The 19,795-nt window shown below is 27.5% G+C and overlaps 1 protein-coding gene across 2 annotated transcripts in view; it reads right to left on the bottom strand.

Moving 5' to 3' along the window:
- Positions 1 to 19,354, bottom strand: part of LOC101240970 (uncharacterized) — an 89,095-nt gene extending 69,741 nt beyond the window's left edge. The window contains exons 1-2 of one of the 2 annotated variants that reach the window (XM_065816637.1): positions 18,954 to 19,354; positions 11,410 to 11,548 (exon numbers count right to left, since the gene is read on the bottom strand). In XM_065816637.1, the coding sequence (XP_065672709.1) occupies positions 11,410 to 11,494 (85 nt within the window). In that variant the 5' untranslated portion in view covers positions 11,495 to 11,548; positions 18,954 to 19,354. Of the gene's footprint in view, positions 1 to 11,409; positions 11,549 to 15,861; positions 16,114 to 18,953 lie in introns of those variants that run through there. The other variant, XM_065816636.1, reaches the window with a different exon arrangement.
- Between the last annotated feature and the right edge of the window lie 441 nt (positions 19,355 to 19,795).

The raw sequence follows: 19,795 nt of genomic DNA, 5'->3' as shown, positions 1-19,795 counted from the left end.
GATATTGGTTGATAGATAAAGGGAGAGGGTTTAATCAATTTGATCAGAAATAACATTGAAAAAGAGTGCAGTCATAAGATGAAGGAGGGCGATATCAAGCAAAGAGAAAGACGATAGAGCGAAGTGGTGCTAAATGAAAGCACATAAAAGAATAGTCTATGGATTCAAACCTAGTTTCTAGACAGATAGGAGAACTTACAAATGTTAATGCTCAGGCAATCATATGACTATTGGAGTCTTTACGAATTAAAGGAAGAAAAAAAAAAGCAAGTAGGTCTAGTGAACTATGCAAAAGATAATACTCAACAGAAAAAAAGTTACTTCAAAGACTAAGAATATTAGTGAATGATAGGTTTAGAGAACTTGGTGATGAGGATGGTTTTTTGTGTTTTATAGTTTTTGGTACTTTAGTCATTTTTAAATTTGTTAAAGAACTTGACTCTAAGCATAGATTGTACTCAGTAAACTATTTAATAGTTAAACAATTGCCTCATTACTTATAATAAACCCTAAGCTGTAACAAAAGGCTTCAAATGTGGCCTCAACAATGCACACCAAAAGTACAAGCAGGGAAACCATCCATGTGCACTGTTAATACTCTGATATACATGGCACTGTTAATACTCTGATATTTTTCAGCTGTTGATGAAATCAGCCTCTCTGAGAGCTACCACAGAGTTCAAGAAACCTGACTACCATCTGGCCTCAGGACCATAAAACTGAGTTTTGGAGCTGTACGCTAATTAGGAAATATGTATGTATATGTATATGTATGTATATATATACATACATATATATATATATATATATATATATATATATATATATATATATATATATATATGTATATATATATATGAATATATATATATATATATATATATATATAGATATATATATATATATAGATATATATATATATATATATATATACATACATATTTGTATATATATATATATATATATATATATATATATATATATATATATATATGTATGTATATATATACATACATATATATAATAATGTATATATATCAGGCCTTGTTTTAAAGCGTAAACTGGCACGTCATTTACATATGTGCTAAGCCATTTAACATAAGCAGTAAGCAAGTTTAAGGTAGCCATTTTTCATCATTTTTTTAAATCATTTTTTAATATTTAAACATGTCTAAAGAAATAATTTATGTTTCATTTATGTGGTAAGATAAAAGAAGTAATTAACGTTATAAAAACCACTTATGAAGTTTGAACAACGACTACGTAAAAAAGTTTGCATGGAAATTAAGTTTGATATTCGCACTATTTACAAATGTAATAATTTAGATAAAACAAAGAATATTTATAAACCAAAAATGTTCAGTAAAAGAAAAAAATATATATATTATAGGTGTTTAAAAAAAGAAATAAAATAAACATAATAAAAATTTTTCTATTTATCATCTTGCAAGAGCAAAAATATTTATTTATTTATTTAGACAGTTTCTCATAACAAACAATAACAAAAATAACTAACCAATTTAAAGAAAAAAATTAATATTATTATCAGCTAAAAAATAGAACATGTTAGATTTTGTTCTATATTTGCGCCACTTTTGATATTTTAAATTTTGTTTGTTTTTTTGTTTTGTTATAATGATTATATAACAATGTTTATTCATTTTATCAAAAAAATAATAAAATATTATTACAAACTTTAAATGACATCTCCTAAAGAGTTAATTTTTTATAATTAAAAAAAAACTTTTTTTTTTGCTTGAATTTATGCTTGATTTTTGGTTGAATTAAGCAATATAGTTCATGCATTGTATATTTATAAGTTTCATTTTGCAAAAAATAATATTTTTAATAGTTACATCAGCTTTATATAAATAGTAAATTTTATATAACAGATAGTGCTATATCAAAAAAAGTGAAAACAGAAATCCTTATAATTAAGAAAAAAATTTGATTAAAAAAATTATTTAAATTAAATTTTTTTTTTTTTCCTCGGTTTTTCCTCCTCCTTTTTTATTTTTTAGAAAAAATTAAATTTCTTATAAACATGTTATAACTTATAACACTGCATCAAAAATATTCATAAAGCGTGCATTTGACTTAAGGCTAGTGAAAGCGCAATGGTATATATTTTTTAATAAATGATACTTGGAAACTTAAACCTTTGTTTCACAAAAAAAAGATGTGTGTGTTTTTTGTTTATCTGTGTCTATATATATATATATATATATATATATATATATATATATATATATATATATATATATATAGTGTGCAAATTTAACCTCAACACTCAGCATTTGCCAAAGTTTTTGCTGATGGCTTTATCGTATTTTGATAAACTGCCATGGCAAAAAAGTGCCGAAGTTATATTTTTAAAATTTTTTATAAAGTTATATTTTTGTAGTCATTAATTAAAATAGATTTAGTGAAAAATGTTATTAAACAACTTTTAGAAAGTAAGACTGGATCTTCATGACTCAATGCATGGGTTTTGCTTGTGTCTATGTATTTTTGACTAGGCAACTCATTCTATTATCTCCTAATGAAGGTACAGCTCTAAAACTCAGTTTTATGGTCCTGAGGCCAGATGGTAGTCAGGTTTCTTGAACTCTGTGGTAGCTCTCAGAGAGGCTGATTCCATCAACAGCTGAAAAATATCAAAGTATTAACAGTGCCATGTTGCGCATGGATGGTTTCCTTGTTTGTACTTTTGGTGTGCATTGCGGAGGCTACATTTGGAGCCCTTTGTTACGGCTTAGGGTTTATTAGTAGTAATGAGGCAATTGCTTGGGCTATTAAACGGTGTTCTGAGTACTATCTATGCTTTGAGTCAGGTTCTTCAATCTAATTTAAAAATGAATAAAGTACCAAAAACTATAAAACACAAAAAACCATTATCATCATCAAGTTCTCTAAACCTATCATTCACTAATATTCCTGGTCTTCAAAGTAACTTTTTTTCTGTTGAGTCTTATCTCCTGCAAAGTTCACCAGACCAACTTGCTCTTTGTGAGACTAATTCAATTTCAACTGTCTCATCTTGTGATCTTAGTGTTGATGGTTATATTCCTTTAATTCGTAAAGACTCCAATAGTCACATGCTTGGCCTGGGCATTTACATTGGTAAGAATTCACCCATTTGTCGTGAAACTAGGTTTGAATCTACAGACTATTCTTTCATGTGCTTTCGTTTAGCACCACTTCACTCTATTGCCTTTCTCTTTGTTCTATATCGCTCTCCTTCATCTCAAGACTGCACACTTTTTAAAGTTATTTCTAATCATATTGACCAAGCCCTCTTTCTTTATCCATCAGCTAATATAGTTGTTGTCGGTGACTTTAATGCTCACCACTCTGAATGGCTTGGCTCTAGCGTCAGTGATTCTGCAGGCATTAAAGCCCACAGTTTTTGCCTTTCCTAATCCCTAACTCAAATAGTCAACTTTCCAACTCGCTTTCCTGACAACCCGAATCATTTACCTCCTCTACTGGACTTATGTCTTGTTTCTGATCCTAGTCAGTGCTCAGTTTCTCCGCATTCACCCTTAGGTGCTTCTGATCACAGTTTGAACTCTTTAAAACTAATATCTTATTCTTCTTCATCACCTGAATCCCCCTATTATCAAACCTCTTACAACTACAGTAAAGCTGACTGGGATTCTTTCCAAGATTTTCTTTGTGATGGCCCTTGAGTAGAAATCTTTTGTCTTCCTGTCAACAAATGTGCTTCTTACATAACTTCGTGGATTCAGGCTGGCATTGAATCTTTTGTTCCTTCTCAACGATTCCAGGTCAAGCCTCACTCTCCTCCATAGTTTTCCTCACAATGTGCTGCTGCGATTGCCAATTGAAACCTTTACTTCCATATTTATCAGCAAAACAGTTCTCCAGAAAACAGACGTTTGTTTATTACTGCTAAAAACAATTGTAAAAAGATTTTGTCTAATGCCAAATCTGCTATTCTCAGGTCATGAAATCTCTTATCTCATCTCAAAAATTAGATTCTCGTGACTTCTGGAGAATCTTTAATAATATCAACAATAAGGGCAAATCTATAATTCCACCTTTCTTGTATGGTTCAGACTTTGTCACCTCACCTAAAGATAAAGCTGAATTGTTTGCTAAAAACTTTTCATCAATATCATCTCTTGATTCCACTAGTTGCGTTCTACCTGATATTGCCAACAAACAGGTTAATCCATTGCTTGACATTCATATCACTCCAGCATTTGTATCTAAAGTGATTTCCTGCCTAGACTCTTCTACAGCTTGTGGCCCGGACATCATACCTGTTATTGTCTTGCAGAAGTGTTCTCCGGAGCTGTCATCTATACTCTCAAAACTATTCAACAAGTGCTTATCAGAGTCTTGTTTTCCAGCCTGCTGGAAAGCGGCATCTGTTATCCCTATCTTCAAAAATTCTGGAGAGTGATCTGATTCGTCTAACTACCGTCCCATTAGTCTTCTTCCTATCATAAGCAAGGTTTTTGAGTCTTTAATAACCAAACACCTAATTTTTTATCTTGAATCTATTAACTTACTTTCTGACTGTCAATATGGATGTCGATCTTTTCGTTCTACAGCTGATTTGCTAACAGTAATAACTGACAGGTTTTATCGTGCATTAGATGAAGGTAGAGAGGTTAAGGTCATCGCTCTTGACATTTCAAAAGCTTTTGATATAGTTTGGCATGCTGGTCTTCTCCATAAGCTTTCTTCTTATGGTGTATCCGGCAACATCTTTAAGATTATTGAATCCTTCCTTTCCAATCGTGGTATAAAAATTGTCCTTGATGGATAGAACTCTTCTTCTTATTCTGTAACTTCAGGGGTTCCTCAAGGTTCTATCCTTATTATTAACGATCTTCCAGATATTCTCAATCTAAGGTGGCATTGTTTGCTGATGATACTACCATTTATTCTTGTCCTGATAAGAAACCAACACTCTGATTGCTTGGAGGGGGCATTTGAGCTTGAAAAGGATCTCACTTCTGCTACAGCATGGGGCTCACAGTGGCTGGTGAACTTTAATTCAGATAAAACTCAATTTTTTTCAGCCAATCGTTATCACAATAATTTAGATCCTATATTTATAAATGGTAATGTACCTGATGAGTCATCTACTGTTCATCTTTTAGGATTAACTCTTACTTCCAATCTTCCTTGGAAACCATATATCAAATCAGTTGTAAAATTGGGTTATTTCATATCAAATCACCTAAAGGCTCCCAGGGTACCACCTCAGATTTGCTTTAAATTTTGACCACACACAGATCTTATGAAAAAAATACAATCCAGAAAACTTCATCTTGATTGACTAATTTGTTCAAAAGTTATGATTGAATTAAAAATGACTAAAATACGAAAAATTTGTGTATCAGGAGCTTACAGCAGTTTTTTTCAATTTTTGACTAACCATAACTTTCAAAATAAAGATGGTGATCACCTGAATTTTTGTAGGGTAATAGTTTTTCACCCAAATAATTCATTATTGCAGTTGTTTTTGACTGATTTTTTACAGTTTTTGAGTTATTGTACCTTAAAGTTGCTAAATATTGCAACATTATAAATATTTTTTTGAACTTTAACGTGTTACAGTTTAATACTTACTAACAGAAAGTGGATTTTTTTGTTACCTTTGTGTACTTAGGGTCACCACTTTTTAGAATAATCAAAATTATGCATTAAAAATTAATTTAGCACATGCAGTAGCCTATTAAAAAATCACTTTTTTTAAAAAATATGATAAATTACATCGACTTTGCTGGCATAGAAAGTAGCGTAAACAGTTGAAATTAATTATGAAACTTTTTAATGTTGAGGTTCTATATATAGGCAATCACAAAAAAAAATTTAAAGACCTATACTCTATCTTATGACATGATTGTAGCCTTTTGAGAATGATGATATTTTCAAAAGGAGAATGTTATTAGACTATGAGCTAGCCTTAGGTCATAGTCTAATAATTAGTCATAGGGATGACAGTAGAATATTTTTTATTTATCTGTGAATGAATATATTCAGTTTTATTTTTAATGACATAATGTCTTAATTTGTACTTTTAATAATGACATAATCAGTGTCATAACCAGTGTCTGATATTTGTTAGTTTCTTTGAGATTTAATATGTTCATGTCTTTTTTAAACTTTTTAGATTAGTAATAAAAATAAAAAAATAGTAAAAAATGACAGAGAAATGTTGCGCGGGGTAAGTTTTAAATGAAGATTGCGACATAACGTAATATTGTAGAATGATTAGAAGAATAAAACTAAAAGATATTGTGAACACATATGTTAAAGTTTTAATTCAAAGAATTGGACACACTTTTGAACTAAATGAGGAAATATGTTTTCACCATGAAAAAGCCTATATTTCTAGATATGAAGGGCTTTAAAAATACTGCTGTGATCCGTTTAAAGTCCACATGAAAAAAATTATTAAGGGATTGTGTAAAGTCGATATTTTAACAGCAAGTCAACATAAGATCAAACCTGGTCAAAAACTTTGCATTAACTGTTTGAATGAATTTAAACTTGAACAAATTAAAGGAAAATTTAGTCAAGAAGATGAAGACAAAGATGTTGGTTATGAGGAGTTTAGTTCTTCAGACCTAAACAACACAGTTTTAAATAAGAGTGCTTCTTTACTGGAAATATCTCCTCCAAAAAATGTAAGTAAACCTGACAAATTAGAATATGGAAAGCAAAAAGTTAAAAAACTGAAAACAAGTATGACAAACCTAGTAGCATCACCATTGGATATAGGCCCAAAAGAAATAATATCTGAGAAAAAGCAAAAGTGCATTAACTGTATTGATTTAGACAAACTTTTAGACGCAATAAAGGAAAAAGGAAAAATCAGTTTGAATGAAGAAAAAGTTCAGTTACTAACATTAACTCCTGATAGTTGGTCAATTAAAAAAACTTGTAATGCATTTTCAGTTTCAGACCATGATGTAAAGAAAGCCAGAAAGCTAAAAAATGAAAAGGGAATACTTGCTAAACCTGAGGCTGAAAAAGGAAATCCTTTGGAGGATATTGTTAAGCAGAGAGTCATTGAAATATATAAATCTGACGAATACACTAGACAATGTCCAGGAAAAAAAGACTTTGTTTCTGTGCATATAAATAATGTTAAAGTTCATAAACAAAAATACTTAAAATTAGTTTGTTTAAAAGAACTTCATCTGGAATTTAAGAAGTTATACCCTGAACACAAAGTTGGATTCAGCAAGTTCTGTGAACAAGGGCCAAAGTGGTGCCTTACTGTTGATAGTAATGGAAGCCACTCAGCTTGTGTATTTTCTTACCATCAAAATGCTAATTTGATGTGCTCTGCTCTTCCTAACAGCCATTTAATATATTACAAAGATTTAATGAAAGCATGTGTTTGTAATATAGATAGTCAAAACTACATGTTTCATCTATGTTCCAACTGCCCTGGTAAAATAAATTGAAGAGTTTGTTAGAAAATGTGTTTGAAAAGAATGATTTTGATTTTGATGATCAGATCACATATAAACAATGGGTGTCAACTGACCGAAGTGCACTTATTACAGTCCAAACAAGCATTAGTGAATTTATTAATACTTTAGGTGAAACTTTGTATGACCTTTGTCACCACCACTTTATCAAAGAAGCACAGTCTTCCTACTTATCAGAGGCAAAAAAAAAATTAGACCAATATATGGTCTAATGTTTTTATGCACTATTCTGATGCATAAAAATCAGAATAATGCATAAAAATGCATTATTCTGATGGATTTTGCAGAAAACTATAGTTTTCTTGTACAAGATACTATGCAAGGGTTTTACTGGCCAGCCGATCAAGCTACCTTACACTCATTTGCTGTTTATTACAAAGATAAAAAAGATCACCTTAAATGTGAATGCTGTTGTTTAATTTCTGACCATCTTTGTCATGACCAATCAGCAGTCCATTGTTTTCTCACAAAGTTGCTCCCTATGGTCAAAATCCAACTACCCACAGTGAATAAAGTTAAATACTTAAATAATGGTGCTGCGTCACAGTATAAAAACTACAAATGTCTAATAAACTTAATTTATCACATTTTAGATCACCAAATAAATGCTGAGCATCACTTGCGTAGCATTTGAGTTTTTCAGCATTTTTGTTCCAGGAACTGTACACATCCCTGCGCACAGTTCCTGGAACAAGAAGCTATCACTGTTTTGTACCAGATGAAGAGAAATTGATTTTACAAAGAATCTCTAGTGATACTGTCTATAATAGTCATGTGTTAAATGATATTAACTTGATTTAAAAAAATCCTTCAAATTTTCAACCCAGTAAATATATTGCATGCTTTTACGATAAAGAATGGGCTTGTGGTTGATATTTGTAATGAAAACCAAGACAATAATGTGAAGTTTATGCAAAGAAACAAATTAAATTTAAAATAGACAAATGATGCACAATCAAGTCAGTGTTGGGTTCCATTTGACAAGATAATATCTCAAATAAGTATTCCATTGATTAAAAGTATAAGTGCTTGTGACTATATTCTTGCTAGTAATGACTATTACAGTATTATGAGTTATATAAATCAGAGATAAGCAAATTAGTTTCATGTATACATACTTTTTCTTTTAACTGATTATCTTACTCTATGAAAGCACTTTTTTAAAGTTTAGTTTGTATAAAATTTGAGGTATAAATTTTGTATGTGGTAAGTAGTATTTTTTTGTTCTCCTTTTAAAAATATCATCACTCTCAAAAGGCTACAATCATGTCATAAGATAGAGTATAGGTCTTTAAAATTTTTTTTGTGATTGCCTATATATAGAACTTCAACATTAAAAAGTTTCATAATTAATTTCAACTGTTTACGCTACTTTCTATGTCAGCAAAGTCGATGTAATTTATCATATTTTTTAAAAAAAGTGATTTTTCAATAGGCTACTGCATGTGCTAAATTAATTTTTAATGCATAATTTTGATTATTCTAACAAGTGGTGACCCTAAGTACACAAAGGTAACAAAAAAATCCACTTTCTGTAAGTAAGTATTAAACTGTAACACCTTAAAGTTCGAAAAAATATATATAATGTTGCAATATTTAGCAACTTTAAGGTACAATAACTCAAAAACTGTAAAAAATCAGTCAAAAACAACTGCAATAATGAATTATTTGGGTGAAAAACTATTACCCTACAAAAATTCAGGTGATCACCATCTTTATTTTAAAAGTTATGGTTTGTCAAAAATCAAAAAAAACTGCTGTAAGCTCCTGATACACAAATTTTTCGGATTTTGGTCATTTTTAATTCAATCATAACTTTTGAACCAATTAGTCAATCAAGCTGAAATCTTCTGGATTGTATTTTTTTCATAAGATCTGTGTGTGGTCAAAGTTTAAAGCAAATCTGAGATGGTACCCTGGGGAACTTTCAAAAAACTAGGTGATTTGATATGGAATAACCCAATTAGCATCTGCTAAGGTTGCATCTCTTTATCGAGCTTGTCACTTTCTTACTTCGGTTTCTATTCTCTATCTCTTTAAATCTCAAATCTGGCCTTATATGGAATACTGTTGCCATATCTGGGGCGGTTCTTCTAATGATGCCCTTTCTCTTTTAGACAAGGTGCAAAAACGCATTGTAAATATAGTTGGACCTGCTCTTGCACCCAACCTCCAACCATTTTCACATCGTCGTAATGTTGCTTCTCTTTCTCTTTTCTACAAATATTATAATGGGCAATGCTCTAAAGAACTAGTGCCATCTACTAAAATTCATTTGTGTGTTACTCGTCATTCAATTAAGTGTCATCCTTTTTTTGTAACTGTTTCTAAGTGCTCTAAAAACGCTTATTTGTCTAGTTTTTTTCCTCGAACATCAACTCTTTGGAATTCGCTTCCTTTTTCTTGCTTTATTTATATAACTTGCAATCCTTTAAGTCGTCCGTCAATCGTTATCTTGCTCTACAATCTTCATCTTTTTTTCTTTCAGTAACTTCTAACTTTAATTAGTGGCTGCCTGCAGCCTTGTTGGAAGCGAAGATGTTTAAAAAAAAACTAATAAAAAAAAACTACAAAAGAAATAATTTTAAAACCAAATACAATATTATGTAATAAAAACAATTTTTCATTTAATTTTATTCAAGAAGTTAAAATAATTTATTATTCAAGAAGAATTTTAAAAAGTTTTTAATTTAATAAAAACTTTTTAAAATGTTGCTGAGGTAAAGCCAACTAAAAGGTAAATGATACTTTTCTAGAGTCAAGCCCTCAGGTCAAAAAAACTGAAATTTGCACACTGGTGTATATTTAAATATAAATATATATAAATATATATATATATATATATATTTTTTTTGTTATTAACCTCCTCAAGGCCATGAAGGCCATTACAGATGAGGAGGTTACTTAATAGTGGTTATAACCCTCTCTCAACTCTATAACTCTGAAACACGAACCTCGATGAACAAGGCCGCTGCGCGGAGAAACAAGTTGAGCGCGGTACTACCAGGGACATGGTAGGGATCGAACTAAGAACCTCTCGCTTCTAAAGCGAGCGCTTTACCACTACACCACTACCGCATTTATATACCTACAATGCCGCATATATATATATATATATATATATATATATATATATATATATATATATATATATATATATATATATATATATGTAAATGTATATATATATATATATATATATATATATATATATATATATATATATATATATATATATATGCATAAGTGTATGTATGCAAACATTAAAGTGAATACGCAGTACAGGTACTATACAATTACTATAATACAATTACTACAGTACTCAGAGTTTCATGTGACAAACACAGAAACTCTGAGTAGCAATATTCTTATATAAATATTACAAAGTTATATACCACATATTATATAAACTTACGTGTTGGTACATATATCAGGAATGCAGAGTCCCAAAAAAGACTCCGGGTTTGAAAAACAGAAAATAAGATATTTCTTCCTAGTTTTTAGTATCCAAGAGCTCTAAAAATACAAAAAAGTTTGTGGACCACTAAACGAAAAAAACTAAGACTTATTGGTCTAGGTTAGTGGAACAATCAACTTTTGAACTGAGAGTCATTAGGTATAATGATGGCAAAGGATCCGGGCTTAAAAACAATAAGTTATAAGTCATTAAACCTCATATTATAAGATCATAAGTTAAACAACATGTTTGGAGCTTCTGGACACCAGAGACCAGGAAAAAATATAATTATAAAACCGGAATATAATTATAAAACCGGAATATAATTATAAAACCGGAATAGTAAAGTAAACTTCATGATGTTTACAATTTGATTAATGTTTAATAATTTCATTCAATTGAAATTAAAAATTAAAAATTAATATAATAATTCATAACTTTATTATAAAATTAATAACAAAATGTTACTTTTCATTACAAAAAGTCCTTCATTTGGAACAAAAAACTGATCATTGTATTGATTATGAAGAAGAGGACTATGCTCGCTATCCATGCTTGCTAATGTTGAAACACTCTACACTCTAGAGAACCTTCATGTTTCTTCAATCTAGTTAACAATAAAAAAATTTCTTATTATACAGTACCTTCCCAAACTATTAGACTTAAAAAATAAATGTCCAGATTTTGTCAGTTCTTTGGATTTTCTTTGATAGGTAGTGCTTATTGCTGTTTACTTTATGGTGTTTATGTGTAATTCAACTTTCTGTCATTATTTTTTTTTTAGATTAGGAAATATAATAAAATATGTATACTTTTAAATAATACTTGAAACTTGGTTTCAAGTATTATTCAGCCTGTTTTCTGTGCTTCTAATTTGGTTGTCAAATTAGAAGCACAGAAAACAGGCTGATCAGGCAGAAAAAGGATAACAAGAGCTAGAGATGACAGAAAAATCAAAAAAGTTATCAAACAAAATCATAAGATGCCAGCAAAAAAACTGAAAAGCGTTTTCAAAGACCAAAAACTAATAAAAATTTCATTTCTTAAAGAAGAACAAGTTACAAGTTAGGATTCAAGTGTAGTAAGCCACTGAAGAAGCCAAACTTTACATTGTACAACAGACAGTGAAACAAGATCAGTACAAGACTATAGTCTGCTCTGATTCCACATATATGAGAGTGGTTTCCTAATGGTGAAAAACTAGTTATTCTGCAAGATAGTGCTCTATGTCACACTGCAAAATCCAAAAAAAATTTTCTTATAAGTGTATTGAGCTACTTGATTGCCAAATTCTTCATGAAAATCAGTAGGAGCTTGTCAAACGCAGGGTCATAGGTGATATAATAAGAAGTAAACAGAAGCTCACAGAACGACTGATTGAAGTATAGCTTTGAGATCCAGATATTAAATCATTGACCTTAAAGTGCATAAATAATATGCCAAAGCATATCAAAGCTACTTCAGAGTTGAAATGACTCACTACCAAACATTAAGTTTCATAATATGCTTTAAATGTATCAATATATAGATTATATAACAAAAAAATTAAAGTTGTGATCGCTTGTAGTGCATTTTGGACACACCAAAAAGACAAAAAGTTAAAAATTAAGTTTGAGTCTAATAATATGAGTAGGCACTGTACTTTGTATGATATTTATTTGCTTAACTTTTTTTATATTCTATTATGTATAAAAATAAATTGGCAACAATATTTGCATAAAAATAAATTGGAAACAATTTTTGCATAAAAAGATAATGATAAGATGTGGAAGATTTTTTAACACTTTTTTAAAATATTTAAAAAAAATTTAGAGTATCAATTAAAAAAAAAATAATTATACATTAATTAGTGTTTTAGTGAAAAGCATAAATCACACTCTGTGTATGGTGCTGTTTAATTGCAATTTATTTTAATATGCCTCAATACCTTTTCCAAAGTTATTTTAAACCTAGAAGTTAAATGGAGTTGCTAAGAGTTGCAATGCCATTTTACTTTTGTAAACAAAATGTATCTACATATTAGATGGTAGAAAACCAAACAATTTTTTGTTTTACAATGCATGTAATTTTTATAGCGATTATTGGAACCAAAATTTTTTGCAATTATTTTGTAACTATTGCAAATAAAGACAATAAAAATCAAATATCAAAACTTCTTTAGTATATGTACTTAAATATATTAAACTTTTAATAAAAAGTATGAAATTAGACAAAATGGTATAAAACTAGACCAAACTGTGAAAATTTGTTGTTGTTTTTTGTTTTAATAAAATAAAATTTAATTAAAAATTACTAAAATAAAAAATTACTAAAATTAAAGATCTTAAAAATAATTTGTGCTTGCCAACTACAAGGTACGTATTAGGGATCGAGCACCAAATCTCTTGCTTATAAAGTAAGCACTCTACCACAAAATTATTACCACATTATAAAACTAGATATTAGAGCCAGTCTTTAACTTTTTATTTTTCAAGTCCAATCATGTCAAAAAATCATGTAAAAAAAGTCATTAACAAAGAGAGAAAAGGACAACGGGTGTTTTTTTTTAATATTTGTATCTATTTTATAAACTTTCTTGATAATTTGTTTTACTTTAATTTTTTCTCCAACTTATAATAGTCAGCATATCAAATGACATGGTTGCTGCTGCATTTTTTTATTAATATTTTTTTAGCTTCCTTCAACATAAATTTATCATCTAGCAAAGTTTAAAATCTCTTTTTTGAATCCAATAAATATCAACAATACTTACCAACATTTATACTGAGATTTTAGTGTAACACCAACAGCTTTTAGTTAGGAAATAGTTTAGTGGTACAGTGATTGTTTCATAAGCAAGAAGTCGTGGAAAAAACCACGACAACGGTAATACTGCTATCAACTAGTTTCACTGTGCTGAGGCCTTGTTTGTCAAGGTTAGTGTTTTGGAGTTAAAGAATTGAGAAAGGTTTGTAATCACAATAAAGTAGCCTCATCAACTGTAAGGCTTTCTTAGCCTTAAGGAGGTGAATAACATAATAAAAAAAGATACATGCAATGTATGGAAGTAATGTTAAGAAAAAGAGATTTATGACATCATCAAACTGTAAATAACACTTTGCAAATACAAACAAACTTTATAACAAGTTTAATTACTATTGATTAAATAATATATTTTTTTCATTAAAGCCTTGCTTCTAGTTTATATATAGAGGAAAAGTGACAAATAACTGTGCCAGCTCTCTTCTATCATCTCTTATAATATCTGTTTTACCAATGTAAGCTACACAAAATGTTAGAACTGTCAGCTAACTTCTATAAAGAACTCACTTTAACTTTCTTCTAACAAAATTGTAACAGTATAACTAAACCACAATTTTCAAAAATATTTTTCAGCTTTTTAAAGGAGAATTCTCAGGTTCTTTAGTTTTCTCATTAGTCACAAATTTCAAAAAAAGAAGTATTCTTAAATCAGCTAAATGATATAGACTGGAGGTAATATCAACTCACTTGTTTAAATATTTTGAAAAATGATTCATTATTCAATCCGTTATTGCAAGATGTCATACCAAAGTAAATTCGTTTTGATGTAAGTTGAAACTCGTTAGATAAGTCCATAACAACTTAAGAACTAGTCTTCACCAGTAAATGAAGTTAGTGGAAGTACTCCAAAAACTCAAGCCTCTTTATAAGATTAACTTGGGGTACATCATGTTTTAAACTCTTAGGCTGTAAAGGCTTATTTATTCTCATACTTTTTTTGCCTAATTTGAGAAAATAATTTAAATAAAAAACAGTTAATTTTTTACTTTTGGCCATGAAAATTTTTTTTTAGTTTAGAAATTTAGAAATAATTAAAAAAAAAAGATTTAATGAGGTTAAATCAGAGCTAAATTAGTTATTTAAAAAAAACATCTTTATATATATACACTTCATATTCTCTGAATTAAGTACAAAGTTTCTATCACTTTACTGAACTTTGAGAAATTGCAAATTTTCAATCTTGACTTCAGTGACCTCTTTTTATTCTTTTTGACTTTTTATTTTGTTTAATCTCAACTTCAAACTTGTTTAGATTTTATCTAGCATTAAATAACTACCTTACCTAGCATTAAATCACTACAATACACTACATCTGGACCAAAAACCAGAATGAAAGGTATAACCACGTATAACCACTATTGTTTAGAGTTGAGGTTATACATTTAACTTTAGATACATCATCTTTTAAACTCTTAGACTGTAAAGGCTTTTTCTTTCTAATACCTTTTTTGTCTTAATTTACAAAAACAAACCAATTGAAAAACACTTGATGCTTTACTTTTCAACTTTTTAAAGTTTAGTGACCTCTTTTCTGATAACCTCATCTTAAACTTGTTTGACAAATACACTAATATTTTTTTTTATGCATATTGAAAAAATTAAAACAAAATCCTGCTTGAAGGTATTCACACAGTATAAACAAGTAGAAGCAGGCTTAAATAAAAAAAAAAAAAAAACAGGCTTATCAAAATTTACTATTAGACATAAAAGAAAATCTTACTAAATGGTTATTAAATTTTATGATATTTCAATACTACTAAAAACTTTTGAAGAGAAAAAAAAACCTATGTATTTTAATAAACAAAAATATAGATCCATACACAAATAATAGACATCAAAAAATGTTTTAGTGTATGAGTATGTGTGTGTTGTGTGTGTGTGTGTGTGTGTGTGTGTGTGTGTGTGTGTGTGTGTGTGTGTGTGTGTGTGTGTGTGTGTGAGTGTGTGTATAAAACAAAATAGAAGCACAAAAGTTTTAATTTTTAGATAGAAGCTTAGTAATGAAATTAAAAAAAATTAATATTAATATAAATTAATAAAATTAATTAAATTGTCATTTAATAACAAAATAACATTTTATTATTAAATAACAATTTATTAATAACAGTAAAAAAAAACCTTCAACTTTGCAAAATGATAAATTTTTAAAAGTTTCAAAATATCAAACCATTAAATCACTGTTTTCATATAATATTATTATAGTAATATTTTAATACCATGATGTAATACAAAGAGCTTTATAAACTCAAATATTTTCAAACCAATTAAAAATTTATAATAGCAACTTATATTAAAGTAAATCCGCACTTATAAAAAAATCTTTTATTGTTTGTTAGTTTCTTCGAACTATTTTTTATGGCAATAGTCAATAATAGATTATATAAAAAAAAAAATTCATTAATTATTTTATAATTGTTAGAAAACTCTATGACTAATATCAGAAAATTTGATCATTTTTAGTTCTCTTGAATAATCTAATTTAAAAATATTTAACAAATAAAAAACATGTAAATAAAAGTTAAAAAATAAAGTGCATTTATAAAATTATTCTGTTTTCTTCAATATATGAATGTACACATATACAGTATATGAATGTAAACCAAACAGTATAAATCTAACTAAATTTTTGAACATAAAATTTGCATGATTTAAATAGTTTATTAAATTTATAATTCACCTAGATTAAAACTGCACTTTATATTATTATTTGATGCAATATTTTTTTTAATCACCTAAAGTTTAGAATGCAATCAGAGTAATTCATATTTTTTTCGTATTAAAATAACCTATTATCTTCTATAATCTCCAAAAAGGTATGAGTTCATTTACTCAAAAAAGAAGGATTATTTTTTAAAATCTTATTAGAATGTATTCTAAAAATAAACAAAAAAACTATTAAATAAAACAATTAAACAAGAAAATTCAAAGTCAATAAAAATTTTATTAAACTTATGAGACTAAATACAAAAGTATAAATATAAAAATCCCCCCAAATTATTAACAATATATATATATATATATATATATATATACATATATATATATATATATATATATATATATATATATATATATATATATATATATAAATACTCCAAATTATTAACAATATATATATATATATATATATATATATATATATATATATATATATATATATATATATGTGTATATATATATATATATATATGTATATATATATGTGTATATATATATATGTGTATATATATATATAATAACTTTAAAAGTCATTTCTTGTTATACGATATGTTTATAAATATATAATATAATAATATATTATTATATTAACATTATAATGTAATATTATTATATTATAATGTAATATTATTATATTAATATTATATTATTATTATGTTATATTAATATTATTATGTTTATAAATATATAATATACTAATATATCATTATATTAACATTATTATTAATATATTATTATATAAATATTATTATTATTATGCTAATATATTATTATATCTAAAGTAAATTTAAAAAATAGTTACATATATATACATATATATATATATATATATATATATATATATATATATATATATATATATATATATATATATTATATATACATATATTATATATATTTATATATATAATATATGTATATATAATATATATATATATATATATATATATATATATATATATATATATGTATATATATATATAACATATATATATATACATATATATCTATATCTATATATATGTTAAATATATATATATATATATTCATTTATCTCAAAAGTGGAAATGTGTGCCTTTTTTCCCCTGTAGTCTTTATATATATATATATATATATATATATATATATATATATATATATATATATATATATATATATATATATATATATATATATATATATACATATATATATACATATATATATATATATATATATATATATATATACACATATATATATATATATATATATATATATATATATACATATATATATATATATATACATATATATATATATATATATAAATATATATTTATATATACATATATATATATATACACAAATATATATATATGTATACATATATATATATACATATATATATATATATAAATATATATTTATATATACATATATATATATATATATATACATAAATATATATATATATATGTATACATATATATATATATATATTTGTGTATATATATGTATATATATATATATATGTATACATATATATATATATTCGTATACATATATATATACGCATACATATATATATATATACGCACAAGGGCATATAGGAACCTAAAAACTGTCCAGTTTTTGTTTTGGCCTGCACATCCATCACAAAACATTTTAATAGTTCTCTCATTCTGTGGAACACTATGTTTAATGAAATGATGCAGGATTAAAGCCACATTGCCTGATCCACGTTTGCCAACTGTTTGATCACATGTGTAAATGTACACATTGTCCGCTGCAAGCTCGTGAATGTTGAATGAGTGCAAGGACTGTTGCGTTGATGAAGCTCCATTTCCACAGAGAGCTTAGCCTTCTATGCCTGTAAATCTGCTTCATCACCAGAACGTGCGAGAAGCTGAAAGTTAATGCTGCTATTTTTTACTTGAAACTCATCATAGTCAATATAGGTATCAGACCTAGGGTACCCAAATAAAATAATAAAGTTCTTGTTGAATATGGTTCTGTAAGACTCATATGAAAGGGTAACACCAGGATGCTGCTCACAGAAAAGATTAAAATTTTTGTAATGTTGAGTGTTTCTGGGAGGTAGAGGCAATAAGAACTTTTTCATGATTAGTTGTATGAACGCCTCTTAAAAGATTCAATATGAGCAAAGACATGTCAGCAACTTGTAGCTTGCTGTCAGCCTGTCATAATATTTCGCGGTGCTTAGATTCATCAGCGGGTTGTGTGAACATAGGCTATAACATGAATAGCTTGAACATCAAGATAATATACCACTACTACTACTACTACTACTACTACTACTACTACTACTACTACTACTACTACTACTACTACTAATAATAATAATAATAATAATAATAATAATAATAATAATAATAATAAAAATAATAATAACAATAACAATAATAATAAACATGATTATAATCAGAATAAGAAGAAGAACAACAAAATTGACAATAAATAATAATAATAATAATAATCTAGATGCTTACCAGTTTCTTTCAGTGCTGAACCTTGATCTTGTAACTGTTGGATTTTTCTTTTGATTTTGGATCTGTGCCATCTGTTTTTGGTCTTCTTCTTGCAACATTTAACACACCGATTAGTGTTGACAGAAAAGTGTCTTGATCATCTTTGCTTTGAAGTTCATTAAAAGCAGTAATGAGGCCGTATCTCTCTTCTCTTGTTGTGGTCTCAAAACATTTAAACTGTTTGCACTTACAGTCTTCTCCTGTTTGATGACTTAAAAGACGTACTTTCTTCAACTGATTTTTTTTTCTGCTAGATGGTTGACGTTTTTTGGGCTTATTAGTAACGCATAGAGTGTCTTGATCTGCCATTTTGAGTAGTGGAGCTTTGTTGACAAAATGGAGGTTGTATACCGTTGTATCCCCTACACACACACTCATATATATATATATATATATATATATATATATATATATATATATATATATATATATATATATATATATATATATATATATATATATAGTTAGTTAGTTAGTATTCATTGCTGTAACTGGATTGGCCAGTGAGAATGCTTTTAAGCACACTGTGACAGCGGCTTCAATTGATTGTTGTTCGTCTAACAGTCAAATCCTGTATTAAAGGAGTTTACAGACGGTGATTTAACTAGTTTCAAAGGCAATGAGTTCTATAAGTTTGTTGATCTATTGTAAAAGAAATTATGCCTTTGCAGATTTTTTGTTGTTTCCCTATAATGCTTGAAGCAGTGACCTATAGTATGATTTTGAACAATTTGTATGTTATGTTCTATTTTATTAATATTGTTCATTATTTTAAATAGTTGGATCGTATCACCTCTTTCTCT

Source organism: Hydra vulgaris, chromosome 13, assembly GCF_038396675.1.
Source record: "Hydra vulgaris chromosome 13, alternate assembly HydraT2T_AEP".
Lineage (NCBI taxonomy): Eukaryota > Metazoa > Cnidaria > Hydrozoa > Anthoathecata > Hydridae > Hydra > Hydra vulgaris.
The sequence above is the reverse complement of the archived record's forward strand: the minus strand, read 5'-3'. Positions and strand labels throughout refer to the sequence as shown.